This window comes from Microcaecilia unicolor, chromosome 11 (genome assembly GCF_901765095.1).
Source record: "Microcaecilia unicolor chromosome 11, aMicUni1.1, whole genome shotgun sequence".
Taxonomy (NCBI): domain Eukaryota; kingdom Metazoa; phylum Chordata; class Amphibia; order Gymnophiona; family Siphonopidae; genus Microcaecilia; species Microcaecilia unicolor.
The window spans coordinates 3,553,195-3,576,505 of NC_044041.1; the positions used below are offsets into that span (position 1 = coordinate 3,553,195).

General features: G+C 44.0%; 1 protein-coding gene across 3 annotated transcripts in view; it reads right to left on the minus strand.

The window, feature by feature from the left end:
* CCDC60 (coiled-coil domain containing 60) overlaps positions 1 to 20,569 on the minus strand; it is a 139,029-nt gene extending 118,460 nt beyond the window's left edge. For 2 of the 3 annotated variants that reach the window (XM_030219483.1, XM_030219482.1), the window contains exon 1: positions 10,810 to 11,262. In XM_030219483.1, the coding sequence (XP_030075343.1) occupies positions 10,810 to 11,016 (207 nt within the window). In that variant the 5' untranslated portion in view covers positions 11,017 to 11,262. Of the gene's footprint in view, positions 1 to 10,809; positions 11,263 to 19,606; positions 19,859 to 20,545 lie in introns of those variants that run through there. The other variant, XM_030219484.1, reaches the window with a different exon arrangement.
* Positions 20,570 to 23,311: the final 2,742 nt, after the last annotated feature.

The following is a 23,311-nucleotide window of genomic DNA, read 5'->3' on the forward strand; positions in this document are numbered from 1 at the left end:
TGTAAGCCACATTGAAACTACCAATAGGTGGGAAAATGTGGGGTGAGGTTTCTTGTGTCCATCTGGACCTTCTGCTTTCTCTGTGGTGGGAGAAGGGCCAGACAGTTCAGACATTGAGAGTGACACCTCCATCTTATGTATAGATATAGGCTTCCTGTTGTAGTCACACTGCTCGAATGGCTTCTCATTTAGAAACTGGTTCAACTCGCTTGACTGAGGTGACTCAACCACGAACCAGGGATCGTTTCTCCTTTTGGCAATGTCTCTTCTGAAGAAGACATTGAAGGGGAGGATATCTCCCTTGATTTTCTTCTTTGTATTGAGGACAACTCACGACCACTTCTTCCTTATGTCATATGGTAACTTTGCTAAGATGGACTTTGTGCCCTGAGGTGTATCTAGCTGGTTGAGGTTTGGGAAGCTCTTCTCAGACTTGGCTGCTTCCAACTCATGAAGGAGGTTTCCCAGCTCTTGCAGCCTGTAATTGTCTCTAGTGGATATCTCTGGCAATTTGTCCAGCCTACTGAACAGTGAATTTTCTATAAAAACTTTCTGCCAGGTCTACGACCTTTGAACTTAATAAGCAGGTTACGGAGAATTGAACCGGATTGTTTTATACTGCATGTCTGTATTAGGTATTCCAAGAAATAGTTTAAAAAATGATGTCGGTCATGATCAGAAAAATTAGCCAGTGCCTCAAGCTGAAAGCTTTTCATTCCAGGTTACACCTCGAGCAGTCACGGATGCCAAACGACGGTCATTTGTTAACCCACGGCTGGAAGGTTGTCCGATTCCAGTGCATTCATTTGTTCCTACCCCATCTCGGACAGATCTTGAATTTTTATAATAAAGGGGAGTACGATCTATTAAACAGAAAAATCACAGTCTGGTCCACGGCATCGAGCAGACTGGAGGCTTCTTCTTTTGCAGCAGTGTTGAAATCCCCAGCCTGGCTGTGAAATCCCATTATCTCATTTTTCTTACAAGCTTTAATAATAGAAAAGTAATAAAACACTCCAGGGCTTCTGCTTAAATGGCTCATTTAGACACTTCTCAGGTAGTTGTCTTACAACACACCAGAGTCATGTTTAAATGAAACATTTAATTTAAACACGCTCTGTTGTGTCTTATTGCTTAATTATAGCCAATGAGATGCCTTCCACTTCCACATGCAAGAAACTCTAATGGGAACAAAGCTATCTTGCTTGCAAAGAACTCAATTCTTCTGAAAGTTTCTATTAAAAGCCAACATACATTTCTGTAGTTTCAATGGCTAAACACCAAATATGGAATACATTAGTCACAAGCCTTTTGCAGGATTGACAGTTTTCCACTTGTATGTAGAAAAGCCAGACGAGGGACAGGTCTGGTGGCTCAGTGACAGTGTTTTACACTGAATTCGATTCCCAGATCAGGTCCTTCCAACTCTATAGGGACACTTGGGGGCTCCGATGTTGTTGAAGCCGTCTTCAGAATCATCACACGACAGCAAAAATTAAGACCCATACCTAGGGCTCATGAAAGATCCGAGAGAAATCCCTGCCGCAGGGCCCCCTGGCTGAGGCCTGGGATAAGAGTATAGAGGGGATAAATTATCCGGGATGTGGTGAACTAAAACATGGCACTGGATCGCAGCCTCATCTCAACCAGGGCTGTGGAGCTGGTACATCAAACCTTTGACCCTGACTCCTATAGTAGATATAATCTTCTGATACTAACTTAGCATTTATTAAGCACAACAATCTTTCGCCAAAATGTTTCCAATTATAAAATTTATCTTTTCAATTAGTAGAATTCCCATTGCCAGGTAACTGTTGTCAATGTTAAGGAGAAATTAGGTCTCACTTGATCATTTTTTTTGCATTAGTCCTTCCCACTATTCCAGAACCTGTGGGACAGTTGTGTCTATCAACCAGCAGGTGGAGACAGAGCACTGAAAACTGAGCTGAGACTGTATTTATGTAGGCAAACAGTAAGGAGAAACTCAGAATAAAACATAACCTTAAAATAACTCACTAACCTAAAACTAAACAGGGACTATGAACATAAGAGTAGCCATACTGGGTCAGACCAAGGTCCATCTAGCCCAGTATCCTGTTTTCCAAACAGTGGCCAAGCCAGGTCACAAGTATCTGGCAGAAACCCAATTAGTAGCAGCATTCCATACTACAAATCCCAGGGTAACCAGTTGCTTCCCATGCCTGTCTCAATAGCAGACTATGGACTTTTCCCAAACCTTTTTAAAACCCAGATATGCTAACTGCTGTTACCACATCCTCCGGCAAAGAGTTCTAGAGCTTAACTATTCGTTAAGTGTTGGAAACAGGATGCTGGGCTTGATGGACCTTTGGTCTTTCCCAGTATGACAATACTTATGTACTTAAGAATGTACTTATGAGTGAAAAAGTATTTCCTGCTATTTGTTTTAAAAGTATTTCCATGTAACTTTCTCGAGTGTCCCCTAGTACTTTTGGAACGTATAAAAAATTAATTTACTTCTACTCGTTCTACACTACTCAGGATTTTGTAGACCTCAATCATATCTCCCCTCAGCCATCTCTTTTCCAAGCTGAAAAGCTCTAACCTCTTTAGCCTTTCCTCATATGAGAAGAGTTCCATCCCCCCTTTATCATTTTGGTCACTCTTCTTTGAACTTTTTCTAATTCCGCTATATCTTTTTTGAGATACGGTGACCAGAACTGAACGGAATACTCAAGGTGCGGACGCACCATGGAGCGATACAAAGACATAGTGTTTTCGGTCTTATTCACTATCCCTTTCGTAATAATTCCTAGCATCCTATTTGCTTTTTTGGCCGACGTCACACACTGAGCAGAAGATTTCAGCATATTATCTACAACGACATTCAGATCTTTTTCTTGAGCGCTGACCCCCCAAGGTGGACCCTAGCATCAGGTATCTATGATTCGGATTATTCTTTCCAACGTGCATCACCTTGAATTTGTCCACATTAAATTTCATCTGCCATTTGGATACCCAGTCTTCCAATTTCCTAAGGTCTTTCCTGCAATATTTCACAGTCCATACGTGTTTTAACAAATTTGATTAGTTTGGTCTAGGAAACTGGAACCAGAGGTTGAAAAGTGTGTCCATCCACCTGATGGAGGTAGAAAACACTGAGGAGCTGGACTGGATACCAAGAGAGATAGGTCTCAACTCAGTTTTCAATCTTCACCTGCTGGTTGATGAAGCCAATTATCCCACAGGATCTAGAATAGTGGGAAAGTACATAGTAACATATAGTAACATAGTAGATGACAGCAGAAAAAGACCTGCATGGTCCATCCAGTCTGCCCTACAAGATAAACTCATATGTGCTACTTTTTGTGTATACCTTACCTTGATTTGTACCTGTCCTTTTCAGGGCACAGACCGTGTAAGTCTGCCCAGCACTATCCCCGCCTCCCAACCACCAGTCCCGCCTCCCACCACTGGCTCTGGCACAGACCGTATAAGTCTGCCCAGCACTAGCCCCGCCTCCCGCCACCGGCTCTGCCACCCAATCTCAGCTAAGCTCCTTAGGATCCATTCCTTCTGAACAGGATTCCTTTATGTTTATCCCACGCATGTTTGAATTCCGTTACCGTTTTCCTCTCCACCTCCCGCAGGAGGGCATTCCAAGCATCCACTACTCTCTCCATGAAAAAATACTTCCTGACATTTTTCTTGAGTCTGCCTCCCTTCAATCTCATTTCATGTCCTCTCGTTCTACCTCCTTCGCATCTCCAGAAAAGGTTCGTTTGCGGATTAATACTTTTCAAATATTTGAATGTCTGTATCAGATTATACATGTTCAGGTCATCAAGTCTCTCCTCATACGTCTTGTAACGCAAATCCCTTACCATTCTCGTAGCTTTTCTTTGCACCGCTTCAATTCTTTTTACATCCTTCGCAAAGTACGGCCTCCAAAACTGAACACAATACTCTAGGTGGGGCCTCACCAACAACTTATACAGGGGCATCAACACCCCCTTTCTTCTGCTGGTCACACCTCTCTCTATAGTGGAAAGGTCTATAGGGAAAGGGAAATGGGACTTGATATACCACCTTTCTGTGGTTTTTGCAACTACATTCAAAGCGGTTTACGTAGTATATACAGGTACTTGTTTGTACCTGGGGCAATGGAAGGCTAAGTGACTTGCTCACAGTCACAAGGAGCTGCAGTGGGAATTAAATCTGGTTCCCCAGGATCAAAGTCTGCTGCACTAACCACTTGGCTACTTCTCCACTCTGAGGAGACATATGAAAGAATGAGTCGCCTCGAATGGTCCTCAAAATATTTCTTTAGAGTGATATTTATGGTGCTGAGGGATAATTAGTTGTGGTATTTGGACATAAAATCCCCCAGTAAAACTTCTTATACATAATCCTGGCTGGCTAGGTGGGGCCCAAGGACATGGCTGAGAACCCCTGCTAGAGACTGTTATTGGGTCAATATCGAATATGGTTCTAGGTTGTGAGAGCAATAGGTAGAGAAGAAACTTTTGAGGCGTAAGATGTCTAGAATTAAGTTGGGAGGGAAGGAATTTGCTATGATATCGGAGTGGGAAGTAGGGTGGATGGCACATTGAGAAGTAACTTCCTAAGTTTTCTGTGAAGTTTCACTTTATCCCCTTTGAAAGGAATGAAATATTGCCTTTATTATGGAGCGGAGGCCGTAAGAAAGTCTTGCTGATGCAGGTTAATAAGGTAAGTTAAGGTTGCTGTGGTTTGGGGCTGTGTTAGAACAGCTTTCACTTGAATTCAACTTTCTCATTTGGTGCTCCGTGCCAGCGCATATGAGAAAGAAAAAGTAACACGACAGAATGAGGCATGTTCCAAGAATAGATTCAAAAGTAAAATAGATCTAAGGATTTGTAAACAATGGAGGTTTAGGAAAGTAACCAGAAAGGCAACAAAAATATGACAAAAGCAATACACGGGGTCAATGATTAATGCTGAAGATCTTAATTCACAAGGTAGTAGGAAGATACGAGAAAAGAGAACCAGAGGTAACATTTAGAAAGACTCATTACAGGGAGAAAGATTATTAAAGCACAAAATGCATTGCCCAACGTGTCTTCCAACGGCCTGAGAAAATTAAAAGAAAGACCGTTTGACTAGGAATGATCACCAGCTCTCTACCTACACAGAGACTGAGCTCCTTCATTGAAACATATTAGATTGGATGCATTTCGTCCTTTGATGGTCTATATCGAAGGCGCTGGACTATGCAACACTTTACCTTTGGAATTAATACAGTTCAGAAAGCAACTGAAAGCCTTGCTCAGTTTTGAGAGATTTGCAGAAGGTTCAGTATATTTTTACATTTATTGTTTTGTTTTTTATAATTGTGTTTGTAATTTATATTGCGTACGTTTTATCTGTTCCCTGCCTAGAACAGATTTAAGATATAAGTATTTTAAATAAATATCGTCAGCTCAGAAGGGTCCTTAGATGACAAAAACAGGTACCTGCTCTTGGACTGGGGATCGATAAGCAGGGCACTTGTAACAGCTGCCTCGATCTAGCCATCTTCTCTCAATTTTTTAATGCTCTGTTTATAGCAAGTTTTAAAATCAAAATTCAAGGACAAACTATGTTTGATACCAAGGGCCCTGTTTACCAAGGTTTGCTAGCGTTTTTAACACGTGCTAACGATAGAGACAATATCAAATTTAAAACAAAGAAAAAATACCAATGCAAACTAAAGTTAACATTCACCCTCTACTATGCCCCAGCAGGGGAGGGGGGGGGGGGGGGGAGAGAATCTATAGAAATCATAGGGAAAATAAAAGGAAACTGAACACCCCTCCCCCATTTACAAAGCTGCAGTAACAGTTGTCACCTGTCAATGCTGACACGGCCTATTCAAAGGGAGTGGGCTCTCAGCATTACTACAGCAGCTAACATGGCTTTGTAAATGGGGGGGGGGGGGGGGGTTATTAAGCAACATCCAAACAAGGAATAGCCAGACTGACCAATTCTAATTAACAACCACAATCTCTGATTACACAGAAAACTTTTTCATAAGAAATTTCTTGACAAGAGGCCAAGAAAATATAAGGCTTGTTGTTACTAAGTTGTTTTCCAAAACAAACAGAAAAGTGGGCACAAAACCAGGAGTCCCAGAGACTGGATCACAGTAAAGCTAAAACCAAATTTTATTAATTAGTATATTTGACTCGACACGACCGTTGTGATTCGGCCAAAAGGCCTGCATCAGGAGTCTAAATACTAAGGTAGACAGCTAATGATGATCCAGAATAAGAAATACTGGCGAATAGTCTATAAATGGTCTTAAAAAAGACCTTTGTATCGAATCGTGGAACGGATCACTTTTGCCTGAGGGATTCAGCAGTAAATTTGAAGTTGTTTTCAACAGTGGTCAATCCAGGTCACAAATACCTGACAGAAACCCAGTTAGTAGCAAGATTCCAGGCTACCAACCCCAGGGCAAGCAGTTGCTTCCCATGTCTGTCTCAATAGCAAACTATGGACTTTTCCTCCAGGAACTTGTCCAAACCTTTTTTTAAATCCAGATACACTAACCGCTGTTACCACATCCTCCGGCAACGAGTTCCAGAGCTTAACTATTCGTTGAGTGAAACAATATTTCCTCCTATTTGTTTTAAAGTATTTCCATGTAACTTCCTCGAGTGTCCCCTAGTTTTGCACTTTTGGAACAAGTAAAAAAAAAATCGATTCACTTCTACTCATTCTACAGCACTCAGGATTTTTTTAGACCTCAATCATATCCCCCCCTCAGCCGTCTCTTTTCCAAGCTGAAGAGCCCTAACCTCTTTAGCCTTTCCTCATACAAGAGGAGTTCCATCCCCTTTTATCATTTTAGTCGCTCTTCTTTGCACCTTTTCTAATTCCACCATATCTTTTTTGATATACGGCGACCAGAACTGAACACAATACTCAAGGTGAGGTTATACCATGGAGCAATACAGAGGCATTATAGTATTTTTGGTATTATTTACTACCCTTTCCTAATGATTCCTGGCATCCTGTTAGGACTAAGGGGGGGCAAACATTGAAGCTACAAGGTAGTAAATTTAAAACAAATGACAGAAAATATTTCTTCACTCAACGGGTAATTAAACTCTGGAATTTGTTGCCAGTGAATGTGGTAAAAGCAGTTAGCTTAGCGGGGTTTAAAAAAAGTTTGGATGGCTTCCTAAAGGAAAAGTCCATAGTCCATAGACCATTATTCTTCAATCCCTATGTACCTGAATATACTAACCTTACCCAACCCTAACATCAAATTTTATTTTTTTTCCATACCGGACTTGGCGATCGCCTTTACGGTATTATGTAAGCCACATTGAGCCTGCAAATAGGTGGGAAAATGTGGAATACAAATGTAACAAATATATAATTAATTAAAATGGACTTGGGGAAAATCCACTGCTTATTTCTAGGATAAGCAGCATAAAATGTATTGAACTTTTTGGGGATCTTGCTGGGTACTTGTGACCTCGATTGGCCACTGTTGGAAACAAGATGCTGGAATGATGGTCGTTCGGTCTGTCCCAGTATGGTAATGCTTATGTAATTTTGTGTCCTGGTGGGCTGAGTGCTGCTTTGACTAAGGATTCCTATGTTCTCTGTACTCATTTATCTCTGCTCTGCATTCAGCTATGTCTAAACCTGGGTTGTCCAACTTTGGTCCTCAAGGGCTACTATCCATTCAGGATTTCTCCATGACATCTATTTGCATGCACTGCCTCTACTGTAAATACATCTCATGCATTTTCATAGGGAATACGGTAATTCCCCATGGCCTCAACAAGGAAATTGATTGGCTCAGCTTATAAGTGGATGGTATTTAAACACTGTTTTCCTGTCTTGCACCATGCACATGCGTGGGCGTTTCCCATGAGGGTATGGCGCCGTGATCGAGAACTCAGCGGCCTATTGTAGCCGTTAAGTGGTTGGGATGATAAATTGTGTAAGAAAGAATAGTAACATTTATGGTGCTATCGCTGTTTAATCTAGAGACACTGACCCCTGAAGACGTTCTATGAGTGAAACACGTACGTGTTGGGTCCCAGTGAGTGGAAATTTAGCTAAGAAGAAATTCGCACGGTTTAACAAGATGTTATGCTGTATAAATCAACGAGAGGCACATTTTGGAGAACGGACACACGTTTACCCTTTTGGATCTTGGCAGCATTTTAACCAGCAGCTGGAAGGGATTGTAAGAGACCTGGACTGCCCTCCTAATTGTATGAATTTAAGCACTCCATAGATTTTGATGTACTAGTACTACTACTTAACATTTCTAGAGCGCTACTAGGGTTACGCAGAGCTGTACAGTTTAACAAAGAAGGACAGTCCCTGCTCGAAGGAGCTTACAATCTAAAGGACGAAATGTCAAGTTGGGGCAGTCTAGATTTCCTGAATAGAGGTGTAGTGGTTAGGTGCCGAAGGCGACATTGAAAAGGTGGGCTTTGAGTAAGGATTTGAAGATGGGCAGGGAGGGGGCCTGGCGTATGGGCTCAGGGAGTTTATTCCAAGCATGGGGTGAGGCGAGGCAGAAAGGGCGGAGCCTGGAGTTGGCAGTGGTGGAGAAGGGTACTGAGAGGAGGGATTTGTCCTGAGAGCGGAGGTTACGGGTAGGAGCGTAAGGGGAGATGAGGGTAGAGAGGTAATGAGGGGCTGCAGATTGAGTGCATTTATAGGTTAGTAGAAGCTTGAACTGTATGCGGTACCTGATCGGAAGCCAGTGAAGTGACTTGTATGAATTTAAGCACTCCATAGATTTTGATGTGCGGGTGTACTCTGTGTGTGAGGAAAGATTTTAGATATCTGAACAGCACAGTGAGTGAGATTTTAATAAAGACTGATGACCCTCAATTGCTTCAATGGTACCAGTTGCGTAGCGTTCTTAAATCCAAAAAATGGAATCTACGCTCTGCAATGAACAATTCGGCTTCTCACTAGCTTCATTGACAACCAGTGCAGGTTGCAACAAAGGGCCTCATCGTATTATAAGGCGATGAGGTCCGGTGTTGCTGCCTCACGTCGTTCGACGCAACAAGTATGGGAAATGGATCTTCATGATTCATTGTCAGATGTTCAACGGTCCCGTATATGGTCGATTGGCCCAAGGGCATCCTTGTCGGCCGCAATAACACAATCTCTCTACTTCTTGTATCATAGGGCCCTTTGGATGCCAAGAAAGTGTAAATTGTCTGGGTCCTCTAATTGTGATTTGTGTTGGTCTTGCAAAAAAAACTACAGGAACTCTAATACATCTTTTGCTAGAATGTCCTAACCTACTCTTATTTTGGTCAGATATCTGGGATAAACTACAAACGATTTTGGGGTTTCAAGAATCTTTTTTACCTAAGTATGTAATCAGGAAGTCCCCTTGTATTCCATTTTTATTTTCAGAAAACGATAAACTACTGTTTGATTTCTTAGTTTCTGTGGCATTGAAATTAATAATCCGGCATTGGAAAGATAACTCTCAAGTCAATGTTATTTATTTATTGCATTTGTACCCCACTTTTTCCCACCTATTTTCAGGCTCAATGTGGCTTACATAGTACCGTGAGGCGTTAGTTGCCTTCGATGGAAAACATTATTATGTAAGAGGTTCATGTGTTACAGATACAGTAGGAGAGTCATTGAAAAGAAGAGTTATATAGTGGTCGTTACGGGATTTGGTTTCGTTGTGTTGCTGGATTCAGGCACTTAAGTTGAGTCAGTGGGGTAAGCCTTTTGGAATAAAATGGGTCTTTAGTGATTTCCGGAAGTTAAGGTGGTCATGGATTGTTTTCACAGCTTTTGGGAGGCCATTCCACAGTTGTGTGCTTATGTAGGAGAAGCCGGATGCGTTAAGCTGTTTTGTATTTCAAGCCTTTGCAATTTGGGTAGTGTAGATTTAGATATGATCTAGCAAAACCGACTCTGTTTCTTGTCGATAGATCTATGAGGTCTATCATGTATCCTGGAACTACACCGTATATGATTTTGGTGGAACTGGATTTTATTATACAAAAACTATGAGCAGCTCTATTCTTGGAGATAAAATTAGTCATCAGAAATGGAAAACTCTAGACCTTTCTCTCTCATCTGCAGCTTAAACTTATTTGCTTGAACTCAGCTTTGTATGCCTTATCATATTGTGCATTAGTACATGTTATTGTTGTTGGGTTTTTTCTCTTGTGTTAGACGTATCTTTCAAAAATCTAATTAAAATATTTTTAAAAAAGACTGATGATGTAAAAATATACAATAGCTGTTTGAGAATTGGTATATGAATATTCATTGGGGAAATCCTGAAAACCCAACCTGGCAAGACTGTACCTCTTTCCCCTTTCATTCTGAAGGGCAGGTTTATTTGTTGTGATGGTGGAGTTGGCACCCGTGGCATAGCCACGGGTGGGCCTAGGGTTCAGGCCCACCCAACAGTAGCACACGTTTAGTGGTATATGGTTGGGATCCCAAACTCCACCAGCTGAAGACTTCCCCCTGATGGTAACGAAAATGCTACTCTCCATGATGCCGGCACCTGTGCATGCTCAGTTTTCAGGGCATGCCTGTTGCAGACTGCCAAGGTGGAAAGAAGCATTTTCCCGCCAGCTGAGATATTTATTTGGTGGTTGGGGGGGGGGGGGGACCACTTGGTGCCCACCCACTTCTTGCCTAGGCCCACCCAAAATCTGTTGTCTGGCTACGCCCCTGGTTTGGCACGAAACAAACATGCAAACCTTTGAAAATTGCATGACTTTACTGCTTTCTCTTTTGGTTTATATTTGCCTATCCAGCAGGCACTTCTGGCAGACTTACCTGTCCCAAAGAATGAGGGGCCAGCTTCCGGGCTTGTAGGCAGAGGGGCTGCCCCTGCTCCTGGGCTGCTTTCTGTCCTGCCTGGGGGAGCTGCTGCCGCCCCTGAATTATCTTCAGCCCCTTGGGAGGGGAGGTGGGCAGGGGGCTGATCAGGAGGTAACTGTGAGGTCTCTGATTCCATGGCATCTCGCCCCCCTCTAAACACATCCAAACAGCTTTGCTTTCGTTATTCCCGCACAGTTACGTTTTTCTCATGAGTTCAGGCAGCTGCCTAGAACTAACTGTCAACAGAGTAGCGAATAACTTAAATGTTTACTAACAGCTGGAATCAATAATAACGAGAATCCTTGCAACATGGTCTGAAACATTGCGCGCACAACCCGCGCAGTTTTGGAACGTTCGGGACCCGGTTTTACGCGTTTAAAATACCCCCTCCCTCGCGCCCTAAGTTGCAGCCCGTCCGTTTGCCGTGTTTTACCGGACCAGCCCGGCTCCCGTTGCCCGGGGTGACAGGACTGTTTGGGCCGAACCACTCCTGCTTTTCGCACCGGGGGGGGGGGGGGAAAGAAGAGACAGCCTATGTTGAAATTAAAATGATGGGAAGAAGGCAAAAACTTTGACAACTCTTAGAGTGAAGCATTAGAAGATACCGATGCACAACGAGGAAAGCAGTGCTGCCGTGGTTTAGGCAGTTTGACGCTGCTTTCTGAATTGTATTTTAGTCTCCCCCCCCCCCCCCCCCATCAAATGTGCTTTGCTTTCAAATGCAGATTCCCGGTGGTGGTGCCCTGGTTATATCCAGAGTTTGTGCAGGACTTGCCTGGATTTACAGAGCTGTGAAGTTACCCGTTGCACGAGGCAGATTTTATGGCCGGTCCTGGTCCGGTGCAGTTTGATTTTGTCTCCATTGAAATTGAGGAGGTTGGAATGGGTTAACCCGGCTAGTCCATTATAAGGGGGCTGAGACCAATGGGCGGGGCTTGCTGGCAGTGGGCGGAGTCACGAGTTCACCCAAAACAGAAGCAATTGCAAAAGATTTTTGGGACTAGGGGACTGGCTATGCCAGCCTGGTCCATCTGTGAAAAGGCTAAAGCTGTTCCAATTGGATAGGCAGGGCCTTAAAAGGTGGAGGCCAAAATACTTATTTGCAGGCTTCTTAATTTATTTGAAAGGTTCTCTCGTATGTAGATCTAAATATCATGAAATAAAAACTATCACTAAAGCAGCTTAAAATGATTGTAGCTGGTGGAAACAGCACTAATAAAGGCTGTATTTTGTGCTCCATTTTCTACACTGTTCTATACAATCCAGTAATACATTGCCAAATTCCAGTGAGGATTTCCTGTTTACTGATGGCTTCATCTTAAGTCATAATCTGATTTGGGAAGCCTGGTGTTATAAAGATTAGAAGTAAAATTAAACTGCTTTCATTGGGTCACATGAAATCAGATCTTCACCTTATCTCTGTTGTACAAATGGATTATTCTGTTGTGAGCACGTTTCAGGGACAAGTGGTTTTCATAAGTCAAAATAATAAAAATATTTTCTTTCATGCAGATCTCTCATTTGTTTAAACATAACTAAATGTGCTATAAGCCCCTAATGCAGTTCATTGGTTTTCTTATAATTTGTCCTTGTGATGACTTATACTGTGTCAAAACTGGAAATACAGAGAGACAGAATAATAGAATTCAGTAACATCCAAAACGTATTAATTAGCATTATAATCGTGTTCACATTTGAGTAATAACAGAGAAAATGCTGTTGAAAACTGACTTGAAGAAGAAATAAATATATAATCACAGAACTGGAAAATGGAAAATGCTGCCACATTTAGACTGACTCTGGACTTCTGCATGAAGGTAGCTCTGCCCTCATTATTCAATATCTTTCTTTCAAATAGTAGTAATAAACAATATTTACATTTTTATAATATACCACTGCATTCCACAAAACAAAAGGAGCAAGTTCCCACAAACCATCTTTGTCTTTTGCTCTGGGCACAGGAATAAAAAGATTTTAAATGCTCCCAGGTTTCAACCTAATTCATGTTTGATGTGGGAGGAGTGGCCTAGTGGTTAGGGTGGTGGACTTTGTCCTGGGGAACTGAGTTCGATTCCCACTTCAGGCACAGGCAGCTCCTTGTGACTCTGGGCAAGTCACTTAACCCTCCATTGCCCCATGTAAGCCGCATTGAGCCTGCCATGAGCAGAAAAGCACGGGGTACAAATGTAACAAAAAAAATAAATGTCATAAATAAATAGATTCTCATAACATGAAGTCTGTTTCAGTGTCTCTTTACCAAGAGAAAAAAAATCTCTACATGAATATAACACATGCCAGGGTATCCCTATAACCAGCCCCTCCAAATGACACACTGATTACGATTTATGACCAATTACTACTCTACTTATGAAAAGTTATTGCATTATTGTATTTCCTCTGTGTACACCCGTATGCTGCACAAGCCGGCATGTTTGAAAATATAAGTGAGATTAAATCAGTGGTGTACCAAGGGGGGGGCGGTGGGGGCGGTCCGCCCCGGGTGCATGCCGCTGGGGAGGTGCCGCGCGCCTGTTGGCTCTTCGTTTTCATGCTCCCTTTGCCCCGGAACAGGCCTTTCGCCGGGGGATCGGGGGTTCTTTCACCGGGGGGGGAGCATCGCGCTGTTCCGGGGGGGGCGGGGCGCATCGGCGATCCGTCCCGGGTGTCAGCCCCCCTAGGAACGCCACTGGATTAAATTAAAATGATTCCCACAATAACGAACGACAACATGGATGCAGCAGCTCATAGGTTTGTTTGCTTGGGACTAAGCTAACTGGCCTCAACTTTTTGAAGTCATGCCGTCTCCTGTTCTCAATCAAACCTCCTTGATCGAAATCACTGCTGCAGGACCCATAATGCACCAGAATGAGATTGGCAGAAATCCAGGACCGGCCAAAAAGTCTCCCTCCTGAAATGGGTAACTTGGCAGCTCTGGATTTATGGCTTTTATTTTCTCGAAGAAGAAGAAAAAACAAATCTTAATTACAAAAACCTGGACCCATGATGGAGCCAAACCAGCACTAGGGCAGGAGGCAGCTGAGGGATCCAACCTTCCAGGATTAAAAGCCTTAAAGCTTCCCACTTGGAAAAAAATGTCAGTAAATGCTCCGAATTCTTAAAATAACAGGTGTTCGTCTTATATCGAGTGCAAGAGACAAAGCAAAATCCAGCATGATACATAAAATGAAATAGTGGAAAAACGAATTTTCAATTCCTTGATTATAAATGTTCAGTTGTTCGACAGTGTCCCTCCTGAGACACACGAGAGACGTCCTTGCATCATACATTCTAATCCAGACAGATGAGTAAACCAGCAAGATCACTTCATGTGCTTATATCTTTAAAAAAAAAAGGCTTAATACCAAAAATTAAGGGACTGATATCAAAGCAATTTAAGTGGACAGGAGAGGCTTAAATTGCATTTGACGAGCTGGACGCAATCATTTTGAAAGTGGGCAGGAGAGGGATGTTATAGAGACGGACTTGGAGGAGCCAGGAGTTATAGACATATGACAGCAGAAAACCAAATAGTAACATAGTAACATAGTAGATGACGGCAGAAAAAGACCTGCATGGTCCATCTAGTCTGCCCAAGATAAACTCATATCTTGAATTTGTACCTGTCCTTTTCAGGGCACAGACCGTATAAGTCTGCCCAACAGTATTTCCCACCTCCCAACCACCAGTCCCGTCTCCCATCACCAGCTCTGGCACAGACCGTATAAGTCTGCCCAGCACTATCCCTGCCGCCCAACCACCAGCCCCGCCTCCCACCACCGGTTCTGGCACAGACCGTATAAGTCTGCCCAGCAGTATTTCCCGCCTCCCAATCACCAGTCCTGTCTCCCATCACCAGCTCTGGCACAGACCGTATAAGTCTGCCCAGCACTATCCCTGCCACCCACCACCGGCTCTGGCACAGACCGTATAAGTCTGCCCAGCACTATCCCCGCCGCCCAACCACCAGCCCCGGCACAGACCATATAAGTCTGCCCACACTATCCCCGCTTCCCAACCACCAGTCCCGTCTCCCATCACCGGCTCTGGTACAGACCGTATAAGTCTGCCCTCCCCTATCCTAGCCTCCCAACCATCAACCCCTCTTCCCCCCACCTGCTCCGCCACCCAATTTCAGCTAAGCTTTTGAGGATCCATTCCTACTGCACAGGATTCCTTTATGCACATCCCACGCATGTTTGAATTCCGTTACCGTTTTCATCTCCACCACCTCCAATGGACCATCCGGTCTGGAAATCCACAGCATCCATTGTCTCCTCCTCTCTCGAAGAGATCCCACGCACCTGTTCCATACTTTCGTAAATTCTGACATAGTCCTTGTCTCCATGACCTCCACCATCCTTTCCATGAAAAAGTATTTCTTTAGATTACTCCTGAGCCTATAACCTCTTAACTTCATCCTATGCCCTCTCATTCCAGAGTTTTCCTTCATTTGAAAGAGGTTCACCTCCTGTACATTAATGCCACAGAGGTATTTAAACGTCTCTATCATTACCCCTCTCTTCCGCCATTTTGAAAGCCTGTCCCCATTCGCTTTATGAAAAAGACCGCTGACCAGTTTTGTAGCCACTTCTGGACTGACTCCATCCAGTTTATTTCTTTTTGTAGGTGTCTCCAGAATTGCACATAGTATTCAAAATGGGGCCTCACCAGAAACTTATACAAGGGCACTATCACCTCTTTTTTTTTCCCTGCGGGCCATTCCTGTCCCATTATGGCATTACTTATGTATTTATGTACTTATGAGCATTGGGTAAGTGTAGTCTTGTTTTTAGGTGCAGTTGGTACAGTATTGTAGTTCGGACATTGGGTTGTTGGTTAGTTATAACGCTATTTGTTCAGTGTTGTGACACCTTAGGGTGACAGGTTGGAAGATGTTTCATGTGAAAGTGTGATAGTTCATCAGGGGTTTGAGGAACAGAGCTTGTTATGTTGCCACCTTTGGGAAAAGGTACGTTTTTAATTATAGTTAAGCTCTGAAACTCGCTGCTGGAGGATGTGGTAACAGCGTATCTGGGTTTAAAAAAAGATTTGGGCGAGTTCCTGGAGGAAAAGTCCATAGTCTGCTATCGAGGCAGACATGGGGGAAGCCACTACTTACCCTGGAATTGATAGCATGGAATGTTGCTACTATTTGGGTTTCTGCCAGGTACTTGTGACCCGGATTAGCCGCTGCTGGTAGCAGGATAGTGGGCTAGCTGGACCACTGGTCTGACCCAGTATGGCTGTTCTTGCCGCAAAGAGGGGCATAATCGAACTTGTTAGTCTCACTCACACACATACTGGGCTGCACATACTGCAGTGGGACATGTTTATCCACTCCTACCCTAGCTGAGATAATATTTAACCATCTCTCTGACCTCACGTGCAACTTTCTTCAAATCAGTCACCTTACTTTCTAATTCTTCCTACCTTCTTACCCATCTATATGCTACAACTTTGCCTTACCCCTCACTACCAATTATAATGTTCTAGTACATATTCTGTTGTCATTGCAAGTAGTATACCATGCCATACTTTGTATTGTTTTCGAATATTTTTACTGCTCTAATTGCCTATTTATTGCTCATGTTTGATCTAGTCTTACTGTACACCGCCGTGAGTGAACGCCTTCAAAAAGGCAGTAAATAAATCCTAATAAATAAATAAATAAATAAATAAATAAAGAGGAATCACTATTGTGCTTGTTGGCTTTTAGCTTGGTAAGGATAATAAATAAGAAAATGTTCCATTTCCTAATCCTGGTTAGTAATATTTGTATAATATGATTCAGGCAACACGAAAGTCTGCATCTTAAAATATTCATTACTTTCATACAGGTTCTCATGCAGTGAAAAGATTGGAGAGGAGAGTTAGTGGCCACTGCAGTGGTTTCAGGAAGCTTGATAAACCCCGAAGTCAGAAATGAGGAAGAGACGAATAACTGCAACCAGGTTCCTAAGGCTTTTACGAATGTGCAAGGCAAATGACGAAGCACGATTTTTGATGCTGGTGAACCGTAATGCAGTCATAAGGCTGTTCTGTCCTCTGACAGCCTTGCACTAGTTTATAATGTGATTCTAAAATGTGTGTAATGCTTTTACTGTTATTCTCATTTTTAAGGACCTTCACTGTTGTAGTTTTCTCTGCAAAGATATGTGAGCAAGGCATTGTGTGTAATGTAGTTCACAGGCAATGCAACCACACTTGTCTGTCTGTATAAGAACGGTTACCACTGGTTGTGAGGCTGCCCAGACCTCTTTTCTCTCTCAGCCAAGCCCGCCTCCTGTGTCTACGTGCTATCATTTCCTGTTCAGTCTTACTATCTCTGTCCTGAGAGATCAGCCAGGTATGACCTTTCTCTCCAATCGAGAACCGTTCTCTAGGACCACCCCTTGCTACCCGATGGCAGGCTCTGTCCCCATTGGTCTCTTTCTGCTCCTCCCTGAGCCTGTTTGAGGCTTCAACATCTCTTTGTCCCTTCAGCCATGAGGCACTTCACCATCTTGTTAGAGACATGGAGCATGCACCATCGTGCCCCAGGCAGCTCTGTCCTGCTCTAACTCTCTGAAATGAACTTGTTTTTTTACCTTGAAAATATTTCCTCCCTAATGAGATATCGCACATTCCAGTCACCCAGCTTTGAACCACTTCTATCTGCTTAACTATTTCTCACCTGCAATAAAGCTACCTCTCCTCAGGTCTCCACCTCCAACAGCTCTCAGATTACGGAGTCTCTGTGCCCTGGAGCAGCACTTCTGAACATCTGATTGTGAGTAAGTTATCTGTGATTTATTCAATAAAAGAGACTTCAGAAAAATAATAGAGACTTCAGGTGTGATTGGTGTGCCAAGGTTATACTCTAAGATATCATGACTTTACAGTAATAAGTCTATGATAGTCTTAGCATAGGTATCTCCTTAATGATATCTCTTAAGTATGTTACTTATTTATGGGTTTTGCAACTGTCAATAAGCCAAAATAGAGTGAGTTATATCCTTGCAGAATCAGAATTAGTGTTTAAAATGGCATGTGTATACTTAAAATCTTATGGGGGCCCCTGGAGCTTTTCATGTCCACAATCAGGCTCATTTTCGACAGAGAAGGATGTCCATCTTTCGACATAAATCGGAAGATGGGCGTCCTTCTCACAGGGTCACCCAAATCGGCATAATCGAAAGCCGATTTTGGGCGTCCCCAACTGCTTTCCGTCGCGGGGACGATCATAGTTCATGGGGGCGTGTCAGAGACGTAGCGAAGGCGGGACTTGGGTGTCCTCGACCCATAATGGGAAAAAAAAGGACGTCCCTGACAAGCACTTGGATGACTGGTCCTGGTCCTGTTTTTCTTATGACCAAGCCACAAAAGGGTGCCCGAACTGACCAGATGACCACCGGAGAGAATTGGGGATCACCTCCCCTTACTCCCGCAGTGATCACTAATCCCCTTCCACCCTCAAAAAAAATATTTAAAAATATTTTGTGCCAGCCTCAAATGTCATACTAAGGTCCATCACAGCAGTATGCAGGTCCCTGGAGCAGTTTTAGTGGGTGTAGTGCACTTCAGGCAGGCGGACCCAGGCCCATCCCCCCCACTACCTGTTACACTTGTGGTGATACATGTGAGCCCTCCAAAACCCACCACAAACCCATTTTACCCACATCTAGGTGCCCCTCCTTCACCCGTAAGGGCTATGGTAGTGGTGTACAGTGGTGGGTAGTGGGTTTTGAGGGGGGCTCAGCACACAAGGTAAGGGAGGTATGTACCTGGGAGCTTTTTCTGAAGTCCACTGCAGTGCACCCTAGGATGCCCAGTTGGTGTCCTGGCATGTCAGGGGGACCAGTGCACTACGAATGCTGGCTCCTCCCACAACCAAAGGGCTTGAATTTGGTCGTTTCTGAGATGGGTGTCCTTGGTTTCCATTATTGCTGAAAATCAGAGATGACCAAGTCTAGGGACAACCATCTCTAAGGACGACCTGAATGTCAAGATTTGGGCGTCCCCGACCGTATTATCGAAACAAAAGATGGACGCCCATCTTGTTTCGATAATACAAGTTTCCCCGCCCCTCCACCGGGACGTTTTGCGAGGACGTCCTCAGCAAAACTTGGGCGTCCCTTTCGATTATGCCCCTCTTTGCTGCCCTTTACATGAAAGAGGTTGGAGCCCACTGCTATAGCGCATAACTTCAAAGAGGGTGTGTACATGGGCGGGTCAGAGGCTTGTCTTGCATTTGCAGGTATAAGTTATAGAATACTTTATTAGTGCAACCGCCAACTTTAGGCGCGATCCACTTAAACAGCTGCTTATATAACATTGCTTTCAAGGTTGCAAAAGGTTAGAAGCAGGATTTGAACCTTGGTCTTTTTCCTCTCTGCATTCTGCTTAAATCAAGCTAAATCTGCAAAGTTTGATGTAAGCCTCGAACGTTCCCTCAGGCTGCTTCCCCTGAATAGCATAAACTCAATTCTGTTTTCCAAACACCACCAGCTAGTTTAAAATAGCCAGCATTGAACTGTGATATTGTATTACCAGAGACTTCATTATGCTGTCAAACAGATTACAAATTCATTGTATCAAATTACATTTCTGCTTGTGTGGAAGTAAAATGACATGACTGGAAACAAAAGAATGCCAAGAAAATGGACTTTAGCTTGGCAGTGGAATAGACTTCCCATTGCGGAGGCAAAACTCAAGTAATCAGTCAAGGTTGACTCTAACAAAGCTGAAAGTTCTTTTAAAACTAAACACCTACTGACTTCCCAGTCATCAGAGAGGCTGTGGGGTGTCTTCTGCCAGTTTCCATTACTCAGCAATCAGAGCAATGTGTTCTGGTCCTCCTTCACTCGATTTTTCCACACCCATCCCTTCTGTTTTCTCATGCCTCTGCAATCTGAGAATTGCACAGAGATTGTTCACTGTGTTGTGCTCCTGGAAACACAGCTGTGTCAAGATCCCAAGTGACAGATTAGAGAATCCGCAACCTTGATCCATGAAGTGAGTTCACCTCAATGGGTGGCGGTAAAGGCTCCCTGCTGCATGGCCACTCGGTAAGAGTTCTCTTACCACGTGGCCATTTTTAAGGGCTTTTTACACGCTGCAGTAAAAAGGACCCTGGCATGCAGGAAAAACGTCTTATATTCCGCCAGACTCGCTATACTCACGTTAGCCCTCTCCTCAAGTCGCTTCACTGGCTCCCTATCCGCTTCCGCATACGGTTCAAACTTCTGCTTTTGACCTACAAGTGCATCCACTCCGCAGCTCCTCAGTATCTTTCCGCTCTCATCTTTCCCTACACTCCTCCCCGTGAACTCTGTTCGCTGGGTAAATGTCTCCTGTCGTCCCCCTTCTCCCCCACTGCTAACTCCCGGCTCCGTTCCTTCTATCTCGCTGCTCCCTATGCCTGGAATAGACTCCCTGAGCCAGTACGTCAGGCTCAGTCTCTGGCAGTCTTCAAGTCTAGGCTTAAAGCCCACCTCTTTGCTACTGCTTTCGACTCCTAACCATGACTCTCTTACTCAACACCCTCACTTATCACCCCTACCACTGCAATTTCCCCACCCCTAGCTGTCTGTTTGTCTGTCCAATTTAGATTGTAAGCTCTGTTGAGCAGGGACTGTCTTTTCATGTTGATTTGTACAGTGCTGCGTAAGTCTAGTAGCGCTATAGAAATGTTTAATAGTAGTAGTAGTACTATCAGCAACACAGAGAACAACATGATGAAAAAGAGAAGCAGAAGAGAAAGAAGGAATGTTGCATTAAAAAGGAAACACTTGAGGTGTTCTAGTCTATCATAAATATTTCTTTCATTTGTTTTAAACAAAATAGCCATACTGGGTCAGACCAAATGGTCCATCTAGCCCAGTATCCTGTTACCAAGAGTGGCCAATCCAGGTCACAAGTATCTGGCAGAAACCCAGTTAGTAGCAACATTCCATGTAGAATCTCAAATAGGCCAAGGGAAATGGGACTTTATAAACCACCTTTCTGTGGTTTTGCAACTACATTCAATGCGGTTTACGTGGTATATACAGATGCTTATTTGTACCTGGGGCAATGGAGGGTTAAGTGACTTGCCCTTATTTGTACCTGGGGCAATAGAGGGTTAAGTGACTTGCCCTTATTTGTACCTGGGGTAATGGAGGGTTAAGTGACTTGCCCTTACTTGTACCTGGGGCAATAGAGGGTTACGTGACTTGCCCTTATTTGTACCTGGGGCAATAGAGGGTTAAGTGACTTGCCCTTATTTGTACCTGGGGTAATGGAGGGTTAAGTGACTTGCCCTTATTTGTACCTGGGGCAATAGAGGGTTACGTGACTTGCCCTTATTTGCACCTGGGGCAGTGGAGGATTAAGTGACTTGCCCTTATTTGTACCTGGGGCAATAGAGGGTTAAGTGACTTGCCCTTATTTGTACCTGGGGCAATAGAGGGTTAAGTGACTTGCCCTTATTTGTACCTGGGGCAATAGAGGGTTAAGTGACTTGCCTTTATTTGCACCTGGGGCAGTGGAGGGTTAAGTGACTTGCCCTTATTTGTACCTGGGGCAATAGAGGGTTAAGTGACTTGCCCTTATTTGTACCTGGGGCAGTGGAGGATTAAGTGACTTGCCCTTATTTGTACCTGGGGCAATAGAGGGTTAAGTGACTTGCCCTTATTTGTACCTGGAGCAATGGAGGGTTAAGTGACTTGCCCAGAGTCACAAGGAGCTGCAGTGGGAAAGTCCGCTACATTAACCATTAGGTTACTCTTCCACAGTACACTGACGCATCAAGTTTGGAGGACCTGGGTGGGGAGTGCGGGAGAAATGCTGAATTCGCACAGTGGGAGGGGGCTAGGGAGAAGGGAGTTAGAGATGTACTGACTTAGGTGGAGACGGGGGTGTGGATAGGGTTGCCATCTGGTCGGTTCTGAGCTGGTCTGGTGGTGGGGAGTATAGAGAGGGAGAGGCAACTATCCTGGATGGAAGGGGAGAGGGGTTGGACCTTGGAAGATGATGTGCTGGACCCAGTTTTGGAGTGGGGAGAGAGAAGGAGATAGAAATATGCTGGACCTGGGGTGGGGGCGGGGAAGGCGGAGATATGCTGGATCTAGGATGGGAGGGATGGAAATGGGATATGCTGGACCTATCACATATGCTCTCACCCATCTATTATTCAAGCTGAAGAGCCCTAGCCGCTTTAGCCTTTCCTCATAGGGAAGTCGTCCCATCCCCTTTATCATTTTCGTCGCCCTTCTCTGCACCTTTTCTAATTCCACTATATATTTTTTGAGATGCGGCGTCCAGAATTGAACACAATATTCGAGGTGCGGTCGCACCATGGAGTGATACAAAGGCATTATAACATCCTCATTTTTGTTTTCCATTCCTTTCCTAATAATACCTAACATTCTATTTGCTTTCTTAGCCACAGCAGCAAACTGAGCAGAAGGTTTCAACGTATCATCAATGACAACACCTAGATCCCTTTCTAGTGGTTAGAGTGATAGACTTTGGTCCTGGGGAACTTAGTTCAATTCCCACTGCAGCTCCTTGTGACTCTGGGCATTGCCCCAGGTACAAATAAGTACCTAAGCCGCATTGAGCCTGCCATGAGTGGGAAAGCGCGGGGTACAAATGAAAAAAAAATCTAGATAAGAGACAAGCCTGCCACACTCAAATAAAACATAACTGAGCTGCACAGAAAGAGAAACAGAAACAATCCTAACGGGTGGGGGGTGGGGAGGTGGGGGAGGGATCAGTTACGATCCTAAGCACATTAAAAGAGGGGTAACGCACACAGAGTCACAGGTACAATCCTGGCCACCTCTCTGAGCAGACTGGATGGACCATGCAGTGTTCTGTACATGGCACCCAAATATTTTTGGATTCCACTCACACACAACCCAAAAAAGGGGGCATGAGTGGGTCAGGGGCGATGCAAGAATTTGGCTCAGCACACCCAGCTTGGGTGCCGGGATTTCCACCAGGTTAATGCCTGTCTTTGAGCCTTAGTGCTGTGTTAGGAAAAGGTTGTGTGTTATTTCCATGCTTCTTGCGGCCAGATGATGTGAAAAGCCAAGTTACAGAGAGGCACAGGATGGTTCCAACTCTGCCATAATCCTTTAATGCAAATCTCGACATTATCCAGTTTGTAAAGAGATCATCTAGTAATGATCAGTTTTGCACTTGTGAACTCCTCCCAGACACGGGGATCCAGTGGCTGTTTGATCTCTTTCAGCCCTTCTGAAATTCTTGCTGGAAATGTGAATCAATCAGTCAGTCTAAGAATAGCCCACAATGTTATGATTCTGGCACCAAGAAACAGAACGGCCCAAAGTGACTGACATAGCGTGACCTGGCCAAGGACATGGGTGATGTTTCCGCACTCTGCGATGCAGAAAGTGCAATCGTGCGTTGCGGTTTGTTGAAGAGCATCAAATGTCCAGGCAAACTTGTCAAACCCCAAAACAGTGACAAC